Genomic DNA, 25,213 nt, shown 5'->3' with positions numbered 1-25,213 from the left:
CAGATAAATCTGCTTTTAAGGCCGCAGCTCAAATCACTTGTTCTCCAGTTTTCAGAGTTAGAAGAAGTGTATGAAAGAATAGGGAGAATGAGGAGAAAAGAAGAAGAAGAAATATGTTTTTCAATGCTGACATATATGAAGGGTTCAGGAATTCAGTGGCATTCAGTTTACCTTGTCTGAAATTAATTTTAATATATACAAAAGGATAAAAGGGAATACAGGTCTTCTTGTTAAATTATTTATACTCAAGTCCTGGATATATATTTAATATTTCATAGTGAGACTGATTTCCATAGATGCTGAGCACCTGCTGCACTGACAGATTTCAGCTAAGGTTGTCATCTCTCAACATTTACAAAACCAAGCTGAGATAAAACTGAGTCTACCTAAATCAAAGGTTTATTTGTACATATTCATGCATTAACTGCAAGAAAATCACAAAGGTTATGGGATGTCATGACTGTGGCTAATTACTGAAATCCAAAACCACCATCCAGCTGCTTAATTTACTGATAATTTCCCACCAAATATTCTGAATTTCACCTCCCGTGCTTCTGTGTTGCTGCTCTCCTCAGCATATTGTCAGACTGGATTATCTGCAGTGTCTTCTCCAGCTCCTTGGGCCATCTCTAATTATATCCCATTGGGAGCAAGTAGGTCTGACCCTGAGATGGCAAACTAGAAAAATTGAGAACCTCACAGCAAAACTGTCACGAACACAGAAACACTCAGAGGAATAGGGACTGTAGTGTCCATGGCCAGCTGAACAGAGAGATAAGTCAGTAACTCCGTGTTATTGATTTGCATTATTAACATTTGCTTGAAGTTCAATAAAAATCTATTTATATTCTACAGACTTGATTATCCTTCATCCAGACCCCAGACAGAAAATTATAATAATGCCAAATGGGTGCTAGGGCTCCAGAATTTTTATTTAGTAGTATTTTATGCCTCCTTTTCACTAATTTTAATGGAGAATTATCACCAGGATTAAATACAGCACAATCTTTACATATGGTGTTAAATGTATTAAAACCAGTGATATTTAAGTATCCATTTATATAAGGATAAGATCATGAACAGACCTCAAGCTTACCTAAAGTATACAGAAACCTTAAGTATTTCTGAGTAATGAATTAATTCTGAAGTCTGGGAAAGATTTCATTCCTGAATTATCAATTACTTATTTTCAACTTTTAAAGTATTTTGGTCAGAATTATTCCACCATACAATAAATCAACCTGATGTTGTAAAAATGTGCAGGTCTAAAGGGGCTTGTGTTGATATCAGTATGTGTGTATGGTTGCCCTGTGCTCTCTTACTGGGTGTTAGCTGGAATTTGCAGACTTGCCGGATTCGATGGACACCAGGACAGCCATGCAATTCCTAGCCCAACAAGGCAGCTCCTATGTAAATCAGTACCTCCTGGGTTTTGCCATACAAAAGCAGCTTAGTACAGTCTAGAAGTGGGTACAACTTGTCCCCTTCTTGAATCTAATAACCGGGGGTGACAGAGGAGTGGGTGTGAAGCAAAATTAACCTCTGCAGTGCCAGGCTGAGAAGCTCCACTCCAGCTGGGAGCACAGCCCAGCGCTGCGGTGAGCTGCTGCCCTTGTGTTCTGTCACATACCAGCTGAACACAAGTGCCTGGGCAGGGAAGATGCTGCACACATGCACGCTGGGTGAGAGCTGCTCGTGTGTCAGGGGACATGTCAGACAACGCAGTGGGAGCAGTCTGGATGTGCTTGCCAAGACTCACCCAGCACAGTGTCAGGAGCACACTAACAAATAAGGGATAATAATTATGATAAACTGACACCCCTTGCCCCTGCAGGGACACAGTGCAGTTTCTCGTTGACTGGTGTCAGAGAAAAAGCTTTTTTGCTGCTCCAAACCACTTAAAAACTGTCTGAATGAAAAGGTTACATCCATGGGTCAGCATAAATGATAATAGCTCAGGAAATAGCACTGATGTTGCTAACAATTTGCAAGTTAAGGAGGGTAGTCTGGACAGGCTGATGTCTCAGTCATTCTCAAACAATAGCAGAAAAAAAGATGCAGATGAATGCAAATGAAAACACCACAGAACATTGATTATGATACATTAGACAATTTTTTTAAAATTTCTGTGCAATACCAGGGCCAGTTGGATTAAGTGAGAAGAGGAACAGAGCAATTTGCTCATAACTAGTAAATGCATAAAGAGTTTTCTTAAATGATCAATGGGTTTGCAGTTTATGAATTCCTAAAATGACTATGCCTAAATATATCCCCAAACTCTCCTCCCTTTCCCCCCATCTAAGTTCCTGTAATTTTTTGAAAAGAAATCAGGACCTTAATGAATAGTCTTGAGTACAGCAGATCCCCATGGTACCACTTTCCTAAAATAGAAAACCTGTTCTTTTCCTCCTTAGCAATACCTGCTGCATGCCTTGCATTGTCTGCTGTAGGAACTGCAGCTGCTGGTCCTTTGTAAGGCTTTCTTCTGTTCGAAAGAGCTGTCCTTTCTCCTGCTTCAGGAGCTCCACTTCATTCCTATAAGCATCCAGCTGCCATCGGAGACTATCGTTCTCTTCCTTTAGTGCATATGCTTGGGCGGCTAGAGCTAAGAGAAAATGAAAATGTGAAAAAATCAGTAAAATGGATTGTTTCTTTTCAAATAATACCGAGGACATTGTCTGGAGAGATGACAATACAGCTGAACGCCAGTGAGACATTTCAGAGCTGAGACAAGACCCAGCAGAGCTGAAAATGATTAGGTTCTGGCAAGGATTGTTGCTGGGAGGTTATTTCCTGGGATGGAAGAAGCCATAAAGTGACCTTGGATAATTCAAATGCTACTTGCAATCTGGCTGCTAAATTTAGGCTTACATTTTAGGAAGAAACAGGCATGCACTCCAAGGGCAAGGCACTCACCAACTTTACAATGTTTTCCCAGTGATGTTATAGGAACTGATACAGCCATTTAGTATTTATACTTGCACAGTGGCCAGATGTTCCAATCAAGTCTGTGCTAAGGAATTTTCCCAATGTAGTGTTGCTGGATTTAGTCCCATGAGAGAGGAAACACAGAAATTTCTCTCCAGCCTTGCTATGAGCTACTTCACAGCAACAGTTATGAGGAACCATTTAGACAGAAAAATGATGTAATAGCAAAAAAATTATATAAAATGCAAATGCTGAAAAAAAGTGTTGGCACTACAAGAACATTACTACATTAAAGGCATTGAAAGACACTTAAGTCATTTCCTTAGGAAGCTCCATTTGGCCCCTTTTCAATTTAGAATGGCATTTTTATTATCATAACTGATAGCAGGTGTTTGTGAAGAAATCGATTAGTATGCAGGGATGGAAATTACGTTTGCCAAATGACTTGCACAGTTTGCAATATAAGCTAAAATTTGTGTAGCAAAAGGCAGAAGGCTATGAAGCATGTAGTAGGAACATTATTTAAATAAATTATCTGAACGTAAATACATAGAGGGAAAGGTGGCATTCATTAATTAGGGATGTGGCTATCATCCTATAGAAGACCCCACTCCTGTTAGTATTTATATTTGGTAGGAGCAGTGGTCATTTGGCATAGCAAACTGCCATACCATGCTATTTTCTTTCTTGGAACCTGGTGACACAACAACATTGCAGAACAGCTGTAATTAAAAAAACCCAATCTACTATGGCTGGTTCTATCAACGTTTGGTAACTGAACCACATAACTGATTTACATTCCAGATTAAATTATTTCAGGCTTGGTACCACAGAATTCTTTTTTGCCCACCTCCAACAGCAGTATGGTTAAATTCCAAATTATATGAAATTGCATATTAACTCCATTTAATACTAGGCACTTCTTGACTAGACCTTCCACAGATATAGAGTCCCCTGTTCCCCATGATAACATGATTCAGCACATTTGTGAAATTATACCAGCAATTAGGTAGAATGTCACAATATTTCATTAGCAATAAAAATGTTTTATCTTTGGTAGGACAAATCTACCTTCATTTCAGATAATTTTTACTAATTTTAAAGTAGTGTAAATGCATTATTAAAAATAAAGTACAGTCAGATACTATTCAAATACAGACATAGATTGGTTACTGTGCTTAATTTGGATATTTTACAAAATCTCTGCAAGATTTAGCAAGAGTTACAGTATTGTTACATCAAATTAAATTGTTCTGAAAAGCATGTAATCATCCTTCCATGACAAAATTTACTCTCAAGAAATAGCACTGATGAGTCCAATGGGCAAATAAAAGGATGAAGTACTTTTTTTAGTTTTTATTTTTGTAAGAGCCAAAAAGCTATAATAAAATAAAGGATTAAAATATAAACATAAGAAGCCAAGCAAACAGAAACATCAGTCCAAAAAAAATCTCAAGTCAAAATTAAATAGTTTGTGTTGGAATGGACGTCCAAAGATGATTTAGTACAACTTGTGCAATTGTCTCACCATCCTCATTCTAAAATATTTCTTCCTTATGTCCAATCTAAACCTCCCCTCTTTCAGTTTATAGCTGTTTCCCCTACAGACTCTGGTGAAAAGTCTCTCTTTCATTTGTATTCTCTAACTTCTACCAATTAGACTCTCTCAAAATTTATGTCTTTGATTTTTTTTTAATGTAACACTAAATTCTGGCCAGAAACTGCCTACCCATCAGCTCCCTGAGAACAGGAATAGAGACCATCAGGGATGTACTCAAGTTTCTACAGCAGCTTGGGAGCAGTAGTTCATCTGCTGCTCATCATCTATTCCAGCTCTCAAAAAACTTCTGAGGCTGCTGTACAAGTGGGGGCGTGAGGCCTGTGTATTCCCCCATGGAAATGTGGGTTCTGACCCAGATTGAGCTGAGGTTCAGACTGCCTTATCTGGAAAGGCTGCTTGACTATTTTCTGTGCCTCACTACAGCCTAATTGGAGAACTTCTTCTCCTTTCCGTACTCCTAGGTGAGTTGAGGCTATTAAGTGGGGCTACAGACAGCAAGAGATGTCTGCTACAGGGTCAGCAAAATAGTAGAAATGAAAAGGGCCACAACATCTCAAAAAAGCAAGTAACCTTTATGTGACGAACCTATTAGAGTTTAAAAAGTAACTATTCCCAAGGAAACAAGTCACAAAACATAGGAGCAATGAAGGTTAACTGTCCATTTACCCTCTATGAATGCAATGCAGGTTTTTACTGTTCAAAAACAGAGATACACCTCTAAATGCTATAATTTCCTTATTTAAAAAATTATATGTAATATGTAACATTAAAACCTGTATAACAATAATTACATTGCAGTGGCACTAAGAAGTTGCATCCGAGGTTGGTGCCCTGTTCTTTTCTGCACACCAGAAGACAAAGGCTGTGCCTGGAAAATGTTGCAATCTATTTTAAGACAAAATAAAAACATCCAAACCACCTAAAATGAGAGAATAAGAATACAGGAGAGATACACTTCTGATAGGCAGGATTCCCTCAGGTGTACAGAGCCTTATCAACATTATTACACACTTGAGTGATCATCCTAACCACTCATAGCAGATCAAATAACAACAGGGACCAAGGCAGAAATATGTTCTTAAATAAGGAAGATGCAACACATACAGTAACAGTGTAGCAGAGTATTAAATGGCCACAAACTTTTAAATGAATTAATAATAGATAAGATTCAATAAATTATATGACATTAACTAATTGTTATATACTTTGCTATTTAATTGAAAGCTGAAAATGGTTAGTTCCTAACATGTATGAACAGAATGGTTAACAGAAAAGGAGAATAAGACAAAAGGAAGACATCTGACAGACCTGAGGGTGTCCAGCTCATTCAACATTGGGTAACTGCTTTAAACAAAATCAGACACATTCTTTGTGTTGACCTAACACAACTGTAATTTTAAGATATTTATGGTTTACAGCACCAAGATTAAAATAACTCTGAAGTCATATTAATGTGTCTTTTTATTCCAAGAAAAACATCTATTCTGTTCTAAAAACATCCTATAATTTATTTTAAATTATATTTCATTTACAATCATTATATATAATGATATGCAATCTATTATATAGGATATGGAGAAAGGCACTTGATTGAATATTAAATTAAAAATAGAGGAGAATTTTGGGGGAAAGAGAATCTGCATATTAAAAAGTATTTTTTTCAAATTTTGCATAAATTTTTGCTAAGCGTTCATTGACAAAGCTGTTAAACGTAGTTTTAGTTGAAAAAATATTTTGCTCATCTCATCTCAAGCAATTTTACATTTTGTAGTTCAGATACTCATCTACAAAATCCCTCTCTGAGGCACACTAAAAAAAATCTTTGGATAAAAGACAGTGAATGCTGAAAACATTTACAGAAGAACTATATACAAGGAAACTATATCAAAAGAAAACTGACAACAATCCTGAATAGCTGCCTCTGCTGCAAATAGAAGAAAATATTCCTTCCTAAACAAACACAGCTGGAAAACAGCTCAGTATTCTCTTTACAGCATTTTCACTGAGGGATGCAAAATGATACCTGCCAGCCTCAGAGAAGCAGCTGAAGGAAGATTAGACTTATATAGGTGGGGGAAACCTCTGCACTGATATTTCAAAGACTCCAAGAGGTTAGTGTGATTTTTTTGTGCTGAGGCAGAAGTGTTATATTCAATTTGGCAACACAGACCCCACTTAGTGGATCCAGACTAGATTCAAATCAAAAAGACACCCTCTTTAATACAAGAAATGACTGGATGATTAGAAATCCACTGAAATCTAAGGACATATTCATTGATGGATGTCTCAGAAGAAACAAGCAATTTATTTTTCTAGGGCATCTACCTCGGATATTTAGGAGAGTGTCTTCTTTCTGACTAGCACTGATCTGTACTTTTCACTTTCAGCAGGTACTCAGTGACTGCATTTAACCTAATACATATCAATGCCCACAGGAGCCAAAGGAGAATAAGTTCTCACAGGTGATACGGAGTAATTGTCGTCTTTTATGACCCACATCATGTCACAGTGGCTAGGAAATAAAGCTAACACCCCACATCTCTGAATGTATTTATTTATTGAGGGCATTAGGAAGAATTCAGAATTTTCTACTATTTCTACTAGTGCACACCTACATTGTGGATTTGTCATTAGATGATGCCCTAAAAACATTACAGTTAATGTTAATGACAGTCTACTAATTTGCAAACTGAGAACACACTGAGTTGAAAAGCATAAGCAGTAGGTTATCTTGAGAGCCTGAAGAAATCTGAAAGTAGTATCTGAAAAACAAATGACAAACACTAAAAACAAGAACAGAAAACCTGCCTGAAAATTCAGAGCAAAGATTTTCTGTACATCCTCCTAACAGAACTTCAATAGTTTATATTTCCAATAGATTCTTCTATATTTGTACAGATCATAAAACTCAGAACTTCTGTGATGTTTGTCCAGACTCTAGTCTACCCAGCAGAATTTTTCAGGGTTTTTGAACTGTAGCTGATGTATTGATATAGTGAGGCAGATGAAAACAGAGAAAGAGCCTACTCCCAAACCTTCCTGCCATCTGAGTTCTACTAAAGCCATTACCCTGATTTCCTGACTTGAAAATGAGGGTTTAAATGATATAATGCTCCTTCTGATAACAGCAAAAAGAGAAGCATCAAAACATGTCAAAATAATGGATATTAAGGTAATTTGTTTCATCACTCCCATTGCAGAGCATTTTCAATGTCAAAAAAGCCATCTTGCAAGACACAGCGACTTCTTCAATGAGTTTTCAGCTTGAGGGACTGAACAAATGTGACTGGAGAAAAATAAGGACACAAAGTTCACAACTATAAATACAAACAATAGAAGTTATCCCTGGCCTCTAGCTAGCCTGCTTGTTTTTCAAATAGGTGAACTGTGAAGCAGTACAAGCAGGGGTAAATCAGCAAGGAAAAATGTTTCTGGAGGATCTGGAAGGACATTAACTGTGTTTTGATGCTGTTGAAAACAGGGTAAGTTATACAGTAATGGCATTTGTCATTAGTAAGGAAGATAAGTCTTTGCAGAAATACAGTTTGGATGGTTTTAGGAGATACAGTGGGTGGCAGCCTTGCTCATGGCAGGGAAATTGTAACTAGAGGATCATTAAGGTCCTTTCCAGTCTAAACCATTCTGTAATTCTATTATAACTAGATAGGACCACTGGACCTTCATTCATTTTTACCCTCTAAGGCTGTGCTTAGTGTTCCAGGCCACTGAAAATTTAATTTTGTGCTAGAGTCTGAGGATGCCATTATGATCACTCAGTGGCGGGGTGTGTCAGTCGATAGCCCCACACTTTGGGATATATGGGAAGGTCAGGTTTGGAGGAGCTGTGCAAGATGGTGGGAAGGAAGGCACAGCCCTCATTGCAGATGGCAAGCTGTATTACCTCTGAGGTGAAGGGACACACAAAGCAGCTTGACAGGTGATAACCAACATCTCCAGCACCAAGCTGACCCTTCTGTCTCTATTCTACAAGAAGCTTTCTGAAAGAAAAGACTTGACAAGTACACCTTGGTCACTTTCAGGCATCTTCTTGAGCCCACTTCACAATATCAGAATCCTGCATCATCCAATATCTAAAGCAGTTTTGATCCATAGTCTTGAGTTCCCAGAGGACACTTGCTTTTCTTTATGGACACTTAGCAAATACCTGACCACCAGCATAGTGATGCCTTAACTTTTAGCTTTCATGTTTTCCAGGTTCTGTACTGCATTAGTACATAATTCTGAACTTCATATAAAGGGTTAGCAAGCTCTCTTCACAGTTTAGTTAGACAAAACAATCCTTTTCCAGCCTGAGAACCAAGGACAGACACCATTGCAGCTTCAGGCCCAAGTGAAAAAAAAAAAGTGTAAACAACAGCGAATTGAGGAGAGCAATCTGAGAGGATGGGACTTCATAACCTCAAGCTGTAATTGGACAATTACCCCCAATATGTAATTGGATCAAAACTTATAAAAGTGTGAAAATTCATGACCCAGCATCCACCTTGGGTGAAGCCATGGCTGGGCTCTTGCACTGCCCAAGGTGTATCCTTGAAGGCCTTTTAATAAATACCTACTTTATTCCTTTAATACTGTCTAGCCTCTCTTCTAGGTAGCCTCTCAAGGCATCATAGTGCTCAGATGTCAATGACAAATGCATAGAAATATGTCTGATATAAGCAGTTAAAAGCAACCTTCTTCCTATAATGCATTCTTTAAAAAATACCTGTTCCATAGTTCTCCCTCATTCCTGCAAAATTACATTATGTCACTTGAGTCTTTTTTTTAAAAACACACTTTTCTTAAAGCTTGAAAATAGCTAGCTAAGTATCATGAATAAACTCTAGAAACAAAATTTGCATGGTACAAAAATACATAATTTGGAGCAATTACAAGCTAACCTAGCTATGAACAGTTTTTTTCTTTCCCCCTTTAGACATAATGCAACCAAACACTGAAGAAATTTCCACATTATTTTCAAGTGCTAAGCACACTTCATTTGAATGACTTGGTATCTGCAAATTTAAACTCTGAGGGCACTAATTATCCTATATGAGAAGGGTTTATTGTCACTTATGTTAGTGGGAGTTAGGCCCTGCACACTGGGAGGGAGATTTACTCTTTTGTGAAACCTGTTTAATTCAGGTGCAGTTGCTTCAAAGTCCTTTCCTTACCATGCAGCCTATGTTCAACGCAGAGAAGCTCATTATACCAGGTACATTCATGATGATACCAGATGTTCAAACTGAATAATCATGAGAATTATTTTCAGGCTTCCTATCACATAAAACTTGGTGGCAAATGATTAGTAAATGGAAGGATGCTAAAAAAAAAGGAAAGGAAAGGAAAGGAAAGGAAAGGAAAGGAAAGGAAAGGAAAGGAAAGGAAAGGAAAGGAAAGGAAAGGAAAGGAAAGGAAAGGAAAGGAAAGGAAAGGAAAGGAAAGGAAAGGAAAGGAAAGGAAAGGAAAGGAAAGGAAAGGAAAGGAAAGGAAAGGAAAGGAAAGGAAAGGAAAGGAAAGGAAAGGAAAGGAAAGGAAAGGAAAGGAAAGGAAGGAAGGAAGGAAGGAAGGAAGGAAGGAAGGAAGGAAGGAAGGAAGGAAGGAAGGAAGGAAGGAAGGAAGGAAGAAAAAGAAAGAAAGAAAGAAAGAAAGAAAGAAAGAAAGAAAGAAGAAAGAAAGAAAGAAAGAAAGAAAGAAAGAAAGAAAGAAAGAAAGAAAGAAAGAAAGAAAGAAAGAGAAAGAAAGAAAGAAAGAAAGAAAGAAAGAAAGAAAGAAAAAGAAAGAAAGAAAGAAAGAAAGAAAGAAAGTAAAAGAAAGAAAGAAAGAGAGAAAGAGAGAAAGAGAGAAAGAGAGAAAGAGAGAAAGAAAGAGAAAGAAAGAAAGAAAGAAAGAAAGAAAGAAAGAAAGAAGAAAGAAAGAAAGAAAGAAAGAAAGAAAGAGAAAGAAAGAAATTAAGGGAGCCTCTAAGATAGCAGGAGCATGACTATTTACAAGGGCATGTAGTGAGAGGACAAGGAAGAATAGCTTCAAACTGAGAGCAGGTCTAGATTAGGTATTAGGAAGAAATTCCTTACTGCGAAGTATTGAGGCACTGGCACAGGCTGTGGATGCCCCATCCCTGGCAGTGTTCAAGGCCAGGTTGGAACTAGATAACATTTAAGGCCCCTTCCAACACAAGCCATGCTATGATTCTATGAGTCTATTAATTGCAATTTCATCCATCCCATTCGGGACAGACCTCTTCACATTTGAGAAAACAAAGTGTTTCTCTGACAAGAGGTTTTTCTCAATTTACGAAATTTCTCCCTGCTTAGCAGACATCAGCAATATCACTGCTCTCCAGTAATTTATGAAGGCTTATTATTTCTTGTGTAATGAAGCACATCACTTTGCAAATACCAGAGATGGTGCAGGGAAAGGGAGGACCTATTATTGTCCAGCTGGGACTAGTATCAAAACATCGTAGGCAAATGTTGACTCTGCAGAGGACTAAGAATGCTCCAGAGAGCAGTGCTGCCAACTTCTGTGGTGTTATGATGAGTCCCATGATATCTCGCATTTTATTTAAAGGCCAAGAGAGGCCTGAAAACCTCTGGTTTAAGTTTCTGGAAGCTCCAAACTTTCTAGACTGTGGATCAGTATTGGCTCTTCCTTTTTAATCATGCTTTCACAAACTGAGTTTTAATTAAAAACACTAACAAGACGACTTAATCTAGCTGTTTTAGCCAGTCTGAGGAATAAAGATGTAGGTAACTTGCTACAGTCTTACTAGTGATCATTGACTCCAGTGATCACCTTGGGAAAATTGATCTGGATCTTGTGGCTGCAGAAAACCCACTTGAACAGTGATCCAACTTTCTCCAAAGGGCCGCAGAGATCCAAGACTAACTTCCCACTTTTAGCGAATCTCCCTGACCCTTTCTTTCTACCCTCATCTCTTTTACCTTTGCACTTGTTCTGTTCAGTTCATCTCCAGCTCTAAATGTATGAGTCCAACTATTTGCTCATTTCTAATTCCTACTTGCCTGACATGGCCAGATGTTTCTCTCTTCCCTCACTCATACTTATTTTGCAGTACATTCTCTAGTCCCCTGTTACACAGCTCTGTCCCAGTTAAATTGCAGTATTAAGCATTTTGGACTTTTCCTACAAAGATGTCACATCACATTACTGAAATGAATATTTGGAATTTGGAAGAGACCACCTTGTTACAATAGTATCAAAGCCTGACACATTTTAGGTTTATTTTACTTGACAGCATCTCTTCGGAGAACAGGAACCTTATATAGCTTCTAAATGATATTTTGACAGTTGCTAGTTAATCTGGGCCATTGAGACCTGTTTCTGCAGGTCACCTCTTTAAAGCAAAGGGCCCTTTCCTCCTCTACATATTGGGTTACATTTCTTCTACTACCAGCCATGATATGTATCGATACCAGCTGACTTGGCATATGTATAAAGGGAGACAGGAAAGAGAAGATGTGGCTCTGCACAGACACCTCTGATGGGTGGACTTTAGTTGAGTTGGTTAGGAAGAAAGCCATCATAGTAAAATGTAGGAGTATAACTTTGATCAAAAAAAGTAGCAATTCTCAGATATTTTCAAAATTCACAAAAAGCCACTTAACTTCATATTAGTGTATTTGGTTTGTGATGAGGTGAATTTTTCTGATACTTTTTTTTTACCAGTAACTGCTGTCTCAGTTAAATATGATCAATCAAATAATAAATCTCTTTTAGAGATTCTACTATTTTTCCTAATTGAGAAAAGGACTGTTGCAACACTTTTACAGATACTGTTCTTTAAAGATGCTGGCTCAGAAGTGGCTTTTCCCTCTAATCAATATTTTAAAAACTATTTATTCACGTAATACTAAAAATGAGCAGAGGAACTTTTAGTCTCGAGGGTGAAGGAATTAAGAAAATAAGAAAAGCGCTGGTTACTGGGGAGATACCACTTGGCATTGATGACTGACTCCCACACCAGTAATGCAAAAGGCTGCTTGTACTACTGGTGCTTTGCAGCTGAGGGTACAGACATTTGATCGCTGCATAGCAGAAGAGATGCTGATGAAGCTGAGTGTTTCATATATATGTTACATAATCTTACATATGTTCCACAAAGGTATTGTATGCATGCATGCACATGTGATACATAAATCACTATGGATATTCAAGGCTTATTGTATACAGGTAAACATTCATGTAGGTGGGTCACTGATGGCTGTTTCTTAGGAGTCAAAGCACCTTTTATATTTTTACACAGATTTAAACAATCAGCACTGGCATTTACAGACACATGGCTGCATCACTGCTGTTGGCATTTGAACTAGGAATTGCATTCAGGCTCAGCTCCACTGTGAGAACTTGAAAAAAAAAATCAGTAGGATTTATGAAGAAAATGCCATTGCTACTTTGAAACAAACTTGACAGTGTGCATGTGAATCCCTTAATTTGTCACATTCATTAGGGAAGAAAGGGCTGCTATGAGTGGTTTAAATGACTGTGGTGATTTGAATCAGTGTGATTTATAATAGGAAAATTTTGTTCATAAATGTAAAGTGCTTTCTATAAATGTGAGGATAAACCACTTTTGAACAAAATTCCATTGCACCTTAAATTGCATGAGAGCATTTATCCAGCTATCTCTCTAACCTTGTAGTGGATTAGTGGGCTGACTTAATTTTTCTTTTAAAATCATGCATAATACTGAAATACTTGCTCAGTTACTTTTGCCTTAGATAAAAATGGATTTTAAATGGGAATACATTTTTACACCTTTATGCCTTAGAAGGGATAAGCAAATGATGACACAAAGCTTGTAATTTTTGACCCTCACATTCAGAGACAATTTCTGGAGCAATTTATCCCTTATGTGAATGGAAGGGTGTTCAGAAGAGCTGTTATCTGCAAGCCCAAACCTCCTTTTCTCCCCTCCTTCTTCTTCCAGAATATTCAGTATATGCAAATAGACGCCTCTGTGCGTTTCCACAATTTAACATGTTTAGCAGGTATTTTCTCAGCTTCTGAAAAATAAAATGTGTTGCAAACTTGCACATAACAGGGTTCTACAGAGCTTAGTTAGGTACATCCAGGCCTTTCAGAAACAGACATTTTATTGAAATTTGCAGAGAGTGTGTAGCTTTGAAGAGATAAGTGTGAAATAGTCCTTGTACCAGATTTTCTGAGTAAGCCATGACTTAGGACATTTTATCTGCAGGTGTTGAGCAGAATGTGAGTGCAAGCACTCCAACCAGCAGGGAGTAGTTTGTAGGATCAAGGTTTTACAGCACAGACATCTCAAAATCTTTCAACAAAACATTATGAGACAGATGACTATCTCAGAACAACACAGGGAGAGTTATTGCTTTTTTATAATGTTCTTCCTTGACTGTTAAAAATGCTCACTAGTCTCCAGACAAATTTAAGAAGGAAGATGGTCTGTATCTGACACATGACAAAGAAGCAATGAAGGAAGTGGTGTTAGGAACTAGCAACCACCCAAGTACCTCCAGAGAGGTATCTGGTTGATGTGTGTGGTGGGCACCTGGCTGTTGCAGAAGCAGCCCAGCCATCACTTGATCCAAGTGCTGTAAAGACATGCTTGCACAGTTCTTGAACCTGATAAAGCTTGTAATGCATCAAATATCTGGAGGGCTGGATAAATAAACAAAAGGTTGCAAACTATTTTGCCCACTGACAGGCAAACAAATAACAAAAAACCCAATTAAAAAATCCTAATTTAAAAACAAAACAAAACCAAAAACCATGACCAACAAAACAAGCCATCTTTCTGCATGCTGCTGTTCAAAAAGTCACACACTGGACCTCAGAGAACTGGATAAAATTGTTCAGTATTTAGGTCTTCAGTCTTTCATTTCACATCCTAGAGGACAGTCTTTCTCTTTCCCTCTCCCTCTCCCTCTCCCTCTCCCTCTCCCTCTCCCTCTCCCTCTCCCTCTCCCTCTCCCTCTCCCTCTCCCTCTCCCTCTCCCTCTCCCTCTCCCTCTCCCTCTCCTCTCCTCTCCTCTCCTCTCCTCTCCTCTCCTCTCCTCTCCTCTCCTCTCCTCTCCTCTCCTCTCCTCAAATCCCACAATATTCTTGACATGAAAATGCTATACTATGGATATTTATCATTAGTAAGAAGCTTATTTTCTTGAGATGGCCTTTATCCAAAACAAGAGCAGGACATCATGAAACTCCTCGTAATCTAAGATTCATTCACCAAAGTAAAACATCATCACTAACTAGCAGTATTTTGGGGATTTCTCTAGCCCCAAAGCTTAAAGCAGAAGCTTTTCTGGGTGTGTTTTTATATCCTGGCATGAAACTATACCACAGACTGGCAGTCGGCTGGACACATGAGAAAGTAGAAGACTCATGCTTTGAAATGGAGGCTTTTAATGCTTTGGAAGCTTCAGCCACCCTTGCATGTCTCATGACATAAGAGCAATTCCCAAACCTGCAATTATGAGCTTAGAAACTGACATTAGAAAAGACTCTGTTTCTGATCATTATCTCCTCTGACATGCTGGCAATGGCTGATGATTCTTGGAAATAATGGGAGGTAAGAAGGTACCTAAATCTCCACCTCAAGCAGTATCTCTAGTTTCTCTAATGTGCCAGGGCGAGAAGGGCTTCTAAAAACAAGAGGGTATGAAGGGCAGCATGATTAAGAAAATGTAACCCCTAGATCTCAGTTTAAACACTAACAGAAATGATCTTTCATTGGAGGTCAGAAATAACATTTAGGCTAAAGCCACTATTGAAGGAATTTGTTCTTTGTGCTCTGTTCAGAATCAACCTCCTTCACTGTTATAAATAGGGCTCATTCTCTTGAAGGCTAAATATGAAAGGAAAACCAAAGAAGTTTTATGTTGGAGAGGGCACTGTAAGGAAGGTCACTTTATAGAAAGCATGAAATGTAATTTGGAGAAGAATGCTAATACAAGCTATATCAGATTGTGAGGAAGCTGAAAACAGCATATGTTCTAATATTGTTTTTTATTGATTTTGCTGCCAACATCCCACTTCAACAATGTTACAGCCGCACTTCAGGACTCTTAATGGAGGGGAATGAAGAAAATCAATATACAGAGCTTGCTTCTGCTCCCATTGAATTCAATGTGAGTTTCATTATTAACTGCAATGAGCAGAGGACAGAGTTCAGACTGTTTCATCACTTTGTGTTTGTTTATTCTTTCCCTTTTTATGCAACCTGCTAAGAGGGAATGTGTATTTTTATCTTATGTTTTAGAAAATTCCCACTTAAACAGGGCAATCCCCTATCAAACTGTAAGTTTACATGTTAGAAATGATGTCCTGTTTTATGAAACCTAATGAAAAATTATAGCCTGTATCCTGAATTGAGAAAGTTATAAAAGATATAGGATTTGAAATAAATTCTAATAGCAAAATCATTTTTTTCTTAAAAATATTTTCATTCCAATATGAAGCAAATAAAAGCAGTTTAGTTTTCACTGACTTGTAAAATATTACTTTCAATGTACATTGTTTTCTCAATTACAAATAGATAGGATGCACCTGAGCATCTTTTAGCTATTGTTTTAATGCTATTTACACAAAATGAAATATGTTAAAATTATCTCCAAGAATTATAAGCATCATCTTCATTCCAACAACATGTTGTTAATTTTGTTCTAGCATGAATGCAAAACATATTTTAACATGCTGTCAAAAGGAAACACTAAGAATGTCAATAAAATAGCAGTAAAATAAACGTAAATTTAGACTGCTGTCACAAGTGGCTGCTTGGTTCTGTGAAGATGTTAGGTTGCTATAGCGTTTTCCATAGCAACTTTGCATCTTATTACATAAATAATCCCTCAGTGTCCTTAAAGCTTACTAAAAACAGGATTAAATCTATTCTCATATGTAATGATCCTGCATAAAACCTTATCAGTATGAAATACCCAGAAAACTTGATAAATTGTAATCTAGATAATAGTATTTCTGGCAGTGAAAAAACATCAAAGCACAACAGAGTTATTTTGTAGTACACAGGACATTCTCCTACACCCCGTATTAGGAAAATGCCTTTAAAGTGCCTGTTTCCTCCAAAATTTGGAAGTTAGATTAACCCGTTCACTGCTGCATCCACAGGACCAGCAGAGACCTGCATCCCGCAGCCTATGTGTTGTAAATGACCTAGAGGACCCGGCCCAGTACCTGGGACAGGACAAGGCTGTCTTTATTCCCTGGGGAACTACATTCAGCCCTGATTAATCAAGACTTTTCTGCTAAATTCAGCTGCACAAGAAGCATTATTAGAGGCAAATGGACTTTAAACCAGGGGCATAAAATTAGGCCCCTGCCTACATGCGTCCTGAACTTCAGCCTATTTTTGTAAAAGCTGTGGGAAAAATGGAATGCATTTTATGGCACAAAATTGGAGCCTGCCTGATGATAACAGCTCTGAACTGGCACGCTGTGAAAGACACTAGAGCAGACTTTTCCCAGCACAGAGGAAGTAATCATCTTGTGCTGCTTTCTAGTGATCAATCCCTGATGGTTCCAGGGAGCAAAGCTGATTGTCTGCTGTGCCCAGAGCATTTCCATTCGAAGGGAAGTTACTCTGCTCACAGAGCTCAAAAGGGTTGTTCAGCTGTCTTCTGTGGCCAGAGAGGGGACTGTGTCACTACAGTGACAATTGAGAGCCCCACATTTTAAATATGTTCTTTTCTTTGAGAATGCTTCTAAAACCAGGTTGGTGGCATCTGTTGACAGGGCTTATTTGTTTATCACTGCAGGGCTGCTTATGGTACCAGCTGCTTATGGCTTTGAAATGGTACCACTTTATTTAAGGAATAAAAAGCAATGCTAGCCCATTAATTTCTAAAGTAAATACATTTTGTTATTTTACATTATGTTTATCAATAAGTGTTTTAAAGGACAATAGGCAAATAATGGGTTTGTTAAATACCAATAAAATCTGATGCCAAGAAGCTATGGGACGGAGAGTAATGACAGAAAAATAAATCAGACTTTTGTTTGAAACAAAATCTCCCATAAATCCAAAAGGTTATTCTTACAAGAAAGGAAGGGAGAATAATCTGATCTCTGAGATCAGGAGGAAGAAGACCTGACATGAGATCTGCTGTGACACTTGTTCAGTTGGAAACAAAGGAAAACCAATGCTCAGCTCCACACAGCTGGGGCTTGGTGATTTCTATTCAAAGTTTTAACAATATAAAGCTTTCCTACCAGTTTAATCCACCTATAAACCACAGTTCCTGTATCACTGCATTCATAAAAGCCTTAGAGAAAGCAAAAAGAGGATCGAATTGCAGAGAAAAGATGAATAAGCATGACACAGATCACTTTGGTGTTGTTTCAGGCTTTCCTTGAAGACTTGCCAGGCTTGCAACTTTCAAGACAGACTTGTAAACAATATCCCAAAGCCTGTTCTTGTGTGGATCAGGGTTGGATTTTCAAATACTGAGTTTCACAAGGACTTATACTCTTCTGTGAGGTGTACTGCCCACTATTCAGCCTGTCTCTTACAGCAAGTGACATAGCTTATGCTGCAAACAGGACAGATCAATTCAAAACAGCACTAAAGATCCAACTTCAGCGTTTAGGTTTGGCACCTACTTCAGGTATGTTTGAAAATGGTGCCATGGAGGATGTCCTCCCTAACTTGCAAAGCAGCGCCAATCTTACATGCTCAAACTGGGCTTGCATTATGCAACTTGCAATTTGTTATTTGCACACAGCCACTGAGATGTTATTAAGCTACTTCATCAGAGGTAGTACAATGGTGGTGAAATGCTCCAGGGGTCCAGTGTGTAGCCTATTGCAATTCTGTTGAGCTGGAGGGAGGCCTATACCAATAAACTTATTATCCATGTGGACAGGACAGGTAGTGGATGAATGAAAGGAAGAACCATTGTCTCCTTTTGATACTAGAGAACTTAGATAATACAAATTAATTGATTAGTCCAGGCAGGGGATATGTACCAAAGCTGGGATTTGACACAGAGCTCTGGGATCCCAGTCAAACACCTGAATCACACGACTATCTTTCCTGCACCCCCATCCAAGCACAATGCATTTCATTCTTTTCCACAGCACCAGCTCCAGTGTCTCACTAAAATTGGAGTTGCTAGAATTAATGGCATGTTGCTGTGTACTGCAAAAGCAAAATATTAACCCACCTCCCCTTACAGTAAAATAACAGGTTCCTTGAAGGCATTAACCAAACTTCAGCAATTCTTTACAAAACACATCTTTACTAATTCTTAAAATCACTTTCAAAGTTTTTACATGTGATTCCTTACTCCCCATGCCAGCAGGTGGGAGAGGAAGCATCCATAAATCCTGATCATTCTGAAGATTTTTGTATATCCTCTAGACTCCAGCACTGAATCTCTTTTTTCTCCCTTGAGCTAATGCTCTAGTAGCTGCATCTTGACTTTCAAATATATTAACAGTTGCCAATCGTAATTAAATTTTTTTTCTTAGCAATCTTCCAGCTTTACTTCAGCAATCCTTTTGTCTCTTTCAAAATCCAAAATCCACATTGCAGAAAAATCACTGTTTAAGGGCTGCATTTTGCAGGGAAAAAAAAAAAAAAAAGCCTGTCCCATGACTGAAGATTCACTCTGTCTCAGGTTAGCCTTTTTCCAACTTTCTCTGGAATGCAAATGACTTTTAGTCTGTGAAACTGGGAGGATTTCCTATAAATCAGGCACATGGGACAGTTGAACAACTTATTGGATACCCTAAGGAGTTCTTCAGGCTATCCTTGCAGGAGTTTGAGATGATCTCCAATGTAACAAACAAGTAGTGAATCTTTCCTTTTCCTTGAAGATTCAGCTTGCAGAATAGAGTAGGGTACTGATGATGCCTGGGGAGAATGACCTGTAAACCACTTGGATTAGCAGGTCTGTGTGCAGGAGGCAGTGGCTCAGGCCTGTAATGTCAACTAGGGCATGGAAGACAGGTTTAGGAGATTGGAGATGCCAGTTCTCACGTCAGCTCTGCCACTGAGTCACTGATATCAATAAATCAAGTTCATGAATAGATAGCAGAAGCACAACTTGCAGATGAAAGAAGAGGATTTGAGTCTAGAATGGAGGGACACACTTTGCAACAAGTCCCTGTGGACCTCTTCTGATTGTTGCAAGACCAAATTTTCCCAAATAAAGGTCGGTTTCTAACATGCACCATGAATTGATCTCTTGCATGACTTAATAAGTAGCATGACTCGAAGAAAAATGCAAACTATTCTTAGTAACAGCTTATTCATCCCCAGATGTTATTGTGCACTAGGGTGTCAGCTACGTGTAACATTCCTCTGTGTCCTGCTGGCAGCTGGGATAGGGTTAATTTTCTTCCTAGAAGCTGGCACAGTGCTGTGTTTTGGATTTAGTATGAGGAGATTGTTGATAACGTACTGATATTTTAGTTGTTGCTAAATAGTGCTTTCTCTAAACCAAGGACTTGGCAGTTCCCTATGTTCTGCTAGTAAGGAGGTGTGCAAGAAGCCTGGAGGGAGCATGGCTAGGACAGGTGGCCCCAATTAGCCAGAGGGGTATCCCACACCACAGAGCTTCGAGTATGCTCAGTATATAAACTGGGGGGAGTTGGCCAGGAGGGGTAAATTAATGCTGGGGACAAGGTAGGCATTGCTCAGAGGGTGGTGAGCAATTGTGCATCACTTCTTTCTCTTGGATTTTATTTCCATCTCTCTCTCCTCTTCATCATCATTACTACTACTACTACTACTACTACTATTATTATTACCATTATCATCATCATTATATTTTGTTCAATTATTAAGCTGTCCTTATGTCAACCCACAACTTAATACTTTTTTTTTCTGATTCTCCTCCCCATTGCACTGGGCTGGGGGAGTGAGCAAGCTGAGTCAGTTAGTTGCCAGCTAGGTCAAACCACAACACTCTGAAACCCCAAGTCCAGCAACTCTGGACAAGCATTCGAGCACAGAAGTACTTCACAGTCTCAGGGCTTAGATGTGTGGCAGTATGTTTTCAAATGTGGGGCTGGAATCCATCCTCTTTTTCTCAGGGTGATTAATAGGTTTATCTTCAGATATCCTAGAGGAAAGTTTTCATTCTAACTATCTAGCTCTAAGAAGACGCGATGCACTCAGTGTGTTTTCTTCCAGGAGAGAAGAAATTATGCTGGGAGATTCCTGAAACTATGCTTTACTGAGACAGAATGAGGTCTTAGAACCCATTCTAAATTGTTGAATTAATTAAGCCTTTCTGTACTAGCAGTGACTTAACCAGGCGAACCGCTGAAAAAAAAGACCTGACACAGGTGTTGAAGCCTGAGGGAATCTCTGCCACTTATTATAGCTTTGGGGCCATAACTTCCCAGCAGTCTTGCTCACACTGTCCAAAAGGGCAGGCTGAAAAATAATGTCTTCAAGAAAATTGTTGGAACGGCAGAACTTGCAGTCCAGAGCTCTGGAATCATACAAACCAATGAATCATGTCTCATTGCTTCAGATACTTTTGGATTTAGACTTTAAAAACTTTATGTGTGCATGTTGTCCTTGAATTGAAGAGGCACAGTATCTTCATGTTATTCAAGTCTTGCTCTTCCCAAGGAAGTTCTGAGACAAAATTTTGAAGAAAAGGGGTTAAAAATAAAGAAAGTGACAATGTCTTCTTACTGTGCAAGTTGGTTTCTTTGTGGCAAAAGACTTTAAAAAAAACATTCTTCATACAACAGAGATTACTGTGAATACAAATAGCCACTCTAGTGAGATAAAGTGGTGGTTCTGGAATGATGTACTTAGAGAGGAAAAAAAAAAAAAGAGATAGAGAAGGCAGCTAACACAAATAGTAATTAAAAAAAAATCACCAGAAGAAGGAAAGAAGAATCACATTCCTGTACATAAGAATAATACTAAAAAAAGTTCTTTTTCAGTTTATTTTCATTTACCAATGTTTTATACCTAATAGGTCTTTTGGACTAATTCCAAATTCCCTCTATTGTCATTCACAGAAGAACCAAATGCACTTGCTTTAACTGAGAGTGTAGTGTTGAAGGAAGAACATTTACTTGAGAACTGGATGGCTATGTATGCAGCAGGATGGATCAACTCCACTGAGTTTAAGAGGCTGATGAATGGTACAACAAACAATGATGGACACGTACTCAAGTGGATTCATATTGCTAAATTCTGATTTAGAATGCAACACATTACTGGGTTTGCTCAAGAGCCCACGTTGTAACAAAACAAATAACCTGAATTTGTTTGTGATAGAATACTGTAGAAATCTCAGATATCAAAACTTTTGACAGTAATGTCTTTTTTCATACACGAAAACCAAATATGCTTTCCTATCTGTGGTGTTACAAAATGAATGACCGGCTCTGCCCTAAGCATGCATATGTTAAACCTGCTGAATTGGTAGGTATTGCAGTTCAAACATTCCTGCATCTCTTCTGGCATGCAGGCCATATGTATTTCTGGCTCTATGTTCCTGTTGTTAGTTCTAATGATTTTTCGTAATGAGAGTGGACACAGTCAATGTAAAATGATTAGACAGTAATAAAAATTGCTGATTTCTAGCAATTCCTGCTCTGCAACAACCAACTGTCTCAGCTTCATACACTCTGCTAATGGCATCTAGAAAATAAAAATCAAAAAAACAAGCCTGGCAAAAATTAAGGCTGCCCTTTATGGGTTTTATTGTTGCATTTTTCTTCCAGGAAAAATATTAAATCTCCCCTCAAGACAGATGTCACAGTAAAAATTTCTTTGCTAGAATGACATTCCTTCCTTTGGTCTTTACTTCTGGGGCCCTTCATCCTCACACAGTATCTTTTCACAGAAGGAGCCAAGGAGTTCTTCTCTCTGTAAGTTTGAATTCACACCTTTCAACTGGCATACAAAGACTTGAAATCACTGAATGGATGAAGTGCTTTCCTTTCTTACTATGGTGCCTGCATGAAAAGGACTAGGTCACGATTACCCTAGTGGAGACTCTCAGTTTACTTCCATATTATTCCTTTCTTCTTTATTTCCCTGAAAGTTCACTGCTGCCTGGCAGTTTCTAGTCATGCTTTGGCTTCAGCTCCTGAATATTTCATTCTTTATATGAGTGTCTAAACAAACAAACACTTGTTAGCAACTCACAAATTATTAGTCAATACCAAGAAATAGAGCAAAGCATACCTCCAGATCATGTTACCAGTTAGTAAATCTGGCAGCTTCTGAGCCACCTCTTGGTGTCCATCCTGGACAGCAGAGTGTTTGTAGAAGGCTGAAAAAGCTGCTTTTCTTATTCACATTACATACACCCTTGTTCTTGGATTCATGATAGCCACCCAATGAGTGTCTAATTCATGCAGAATGCAGTACCATACTGTGAAATAGGTACCCTGATAGGGCAGTATGCAACCAAAAAAGCCCCACGGTTAACATACTATTTCTCATAGAGATTAGAGATTATTATGTCTTCATTGCAAAAAAAAAAGGTACAGCTTAGAGAATACTGACCAAAGCATAACTTGAACTGGTCTCATAATAAAACATCATTTCCACCATGGAATGAAATTCTGTCATGCAAAGCTTCAGAGAGTGCAGTAAGGAAGCATAATGCTTCCAGCCAAGGGCAGAACTGGAAAATTGTCATCATTGTAGAGCATTGCAGGTGACAGACACCTCCTAGAGACAGCTTGCATCATTCAAATAACTAATTTATGAGGGTTTAAAATAAGATACTGTCTTATATAATCAGGTATTAACATGTCACTTCTCATATATAAGTTTTTGTTTGCTTTTAATAAAACAACACTTGCATATATTTACCTGAATCATCTACTCTCAGCTTTTTACTGGGATTGTCACCACTGTCATCATCGGACATTTCCATCTCCTCTTCCCGGCGGATTCCCATGAGCTGTTCACTGTGAGCATTTCGGAGCTCCTAAAAGCCAAAATTACCTTTTGTCAGTATTAACTTCCATAAAGTTATTATGCATTATTTAGTATCTGTTTTTAATACTGATCTGATTTTAATTATACATAATTTATCATTGTAATCATATTTATTTGTGTATGAATATTTATAAAAACAGAAGCACAGGGAATTATTCCTGTGAAAGAACTGAGTTTATCAAAGGTAACACTCAGGGAAAACAAGAGAAAAGGTGACTTTCCCTGTTGAGTGATCTTTAGGCCTGCTAAACATAGGAAAATGTTTTAACAACAAGGATAATACTTAAAAGCTGGTGTATAAAGCAGACTGATAAAGAGATTGTCAGCTTGCTTAAGGGATAATTAATTCTTGCTTCCCTCTGCCACTTGGGGTACGATTCATTTGGCTAAATGTAGGTGTCTCCAACACACAAAGTTGTATTAACTAAAAGGCACCCTTAAAGTGCCTCGTTCTCTCTGCTGATTGCAAAGAGCGCAGACAGTGCAGATGAAGAGCTGTGTATTTGTAACTGCCTAATGCTGGTCAAAGGAATCTCACCCCCTGTCTCTATGCCCAGATTGCCTTGGATTTAAAAGACCAGGTCCCACAGCGCTGGTCTGATAATCCTTGCATCTTGATCCAAAACGAGTGGCAGCAGGGACAGCTCGGTCTCTGGGTGACTGCTGCAAGGGCAGGCAGGCAGCCCCTGCACATGTCACCAGGAAAAAGATCAGCAGGCACGCGGGCTTTGTAGGAGTCTAGACGGTCTTTGTTCTGGGTAGAAAAGCAGGCGAGGTGTAGCGGCTGCCTTTTTAATGGCAGCACTGAGAAGATTGAGAGGACTCTATTTTGTCCTAATAATCCTGTCAGGTGTAACATGGGGATGCTGCACTGTGATTAGTGTAGGCTTTGTCCACCCGCAGACAGCTAATTTTTCTGCCAACAAAGAGCTTAATTCCCAAAGAGGTGGTTTGAAATCTTTGAAACAAGGGAGAGCCGTGTGGAAGGAGGAGACAGCATTGAGGAGTCCGACAACAGCTCTGTGCAATTAACAATAATCTGTCAGAGAGAGGCTGCGTGAAAAAAAGGGAAGGCGTTTCTCTTGAGCTGTACCCTTGGTTCATCGGCAGATCTCAAATATTCTGAAAAATTTATCTGCGCTCATTAATCCCAGCAAAGGCAAGGAACCTAATTAGTGGGTGTTTTACAGGGGAATAATTTGAAATTAAAAAAAAAAAAAAAATATTAAGAGGCTAAATTGTCAGCCAGTGTCTAATGAAATCAGAAGCATCTCTGCAAGAAATTGGTAAGCCATTTCTGAATTCCTTAGTGGAAAAGGGCCCCTGAACATTTTCCTGGGGAAGGATACTGCATGTATGAGCCGACATCCGCTTACATTTACTCCCTCATTAGTGGACAAATGTTCTTGATGCATCAGTGTCTACATTATCATCAAACTCAATCATTTTCTATGGAGAATCTCTATGTATTCAAGTCTTTCTTTGCCTTGGGTTTCTAGCAAGGCTTTTCTAAATTCAGGAAAAAACTAGAAGGTGATCAAGTAATTAAACAAATCAGCAGATAATATCATTCAATATTAGAAGATATAATTTAAATCAAATATATAATTTGATTTATTTCCATCACATTTCATATCTGAAAAACAGGCATTTCCAAATTATATTGGTTTACCTAGATGGTTTATATAATTTTGAATTGTTTTACTTGTCCTCCTCTTAGGAAAAACAAAAGGCAGTAATTTTTGAAAAAAAATGAGTAGAGAATTAACATTTCTGGAAAG

The 25,213-nt window shown here is 38.4% G+C and overlaps 1 protein-coding gene across 8 annotated transcripts in view; it reads right to left on the bottom strand.

Annotated features, from left to right (window-relative positions):
• Positions 1–25,213, bottom strand: part of ENOX1 (ecto-NOX disulfide-thiol exchanger 1) — a 362,929-nt gene that overhangs the window by 42,157 nt on the left and 295,559 nt on the right. For all 8 annotated transcript variants that reach the window (XM_068182225.1, XM_068182224.1, XM_068182223.1 and 5 more), the window contains 2 exons: positions 23,304–23,421; positions 2,421–2,605 (listed from right to left, as the gene is read on the bottom strand). In XM_068182225.1, coding sequence (XP_068038326.1) covers positions 2,421–2,605; positions 23,304–23,421 — 303 coding nt within the window. The remainder of the gene's footprint in view (positions 1–2,420; positions 2,606–23,303; positions 23,422–25,213) is intronic.

Source organism: Anomalospiza imberbis, chromosome 2 (genome assembly GCF_031753505.1).
Source record: "Anomalospiza imberbis isolate Cuckoo-Finch-1a 21T00152 chromosome 2, ASM3175350v1, whole genome shotgun sequence".
NCBI lineage: Eukaryota > Metazoa > Chordata > Aves > Passeriformes > Viduidae > Anomalospiza > Anomalospiza imberbis.
Note: the sequence above shows the minus strand (reverse complement) of the source record. Positions and strands in the feature narration are given on the sequence as shown.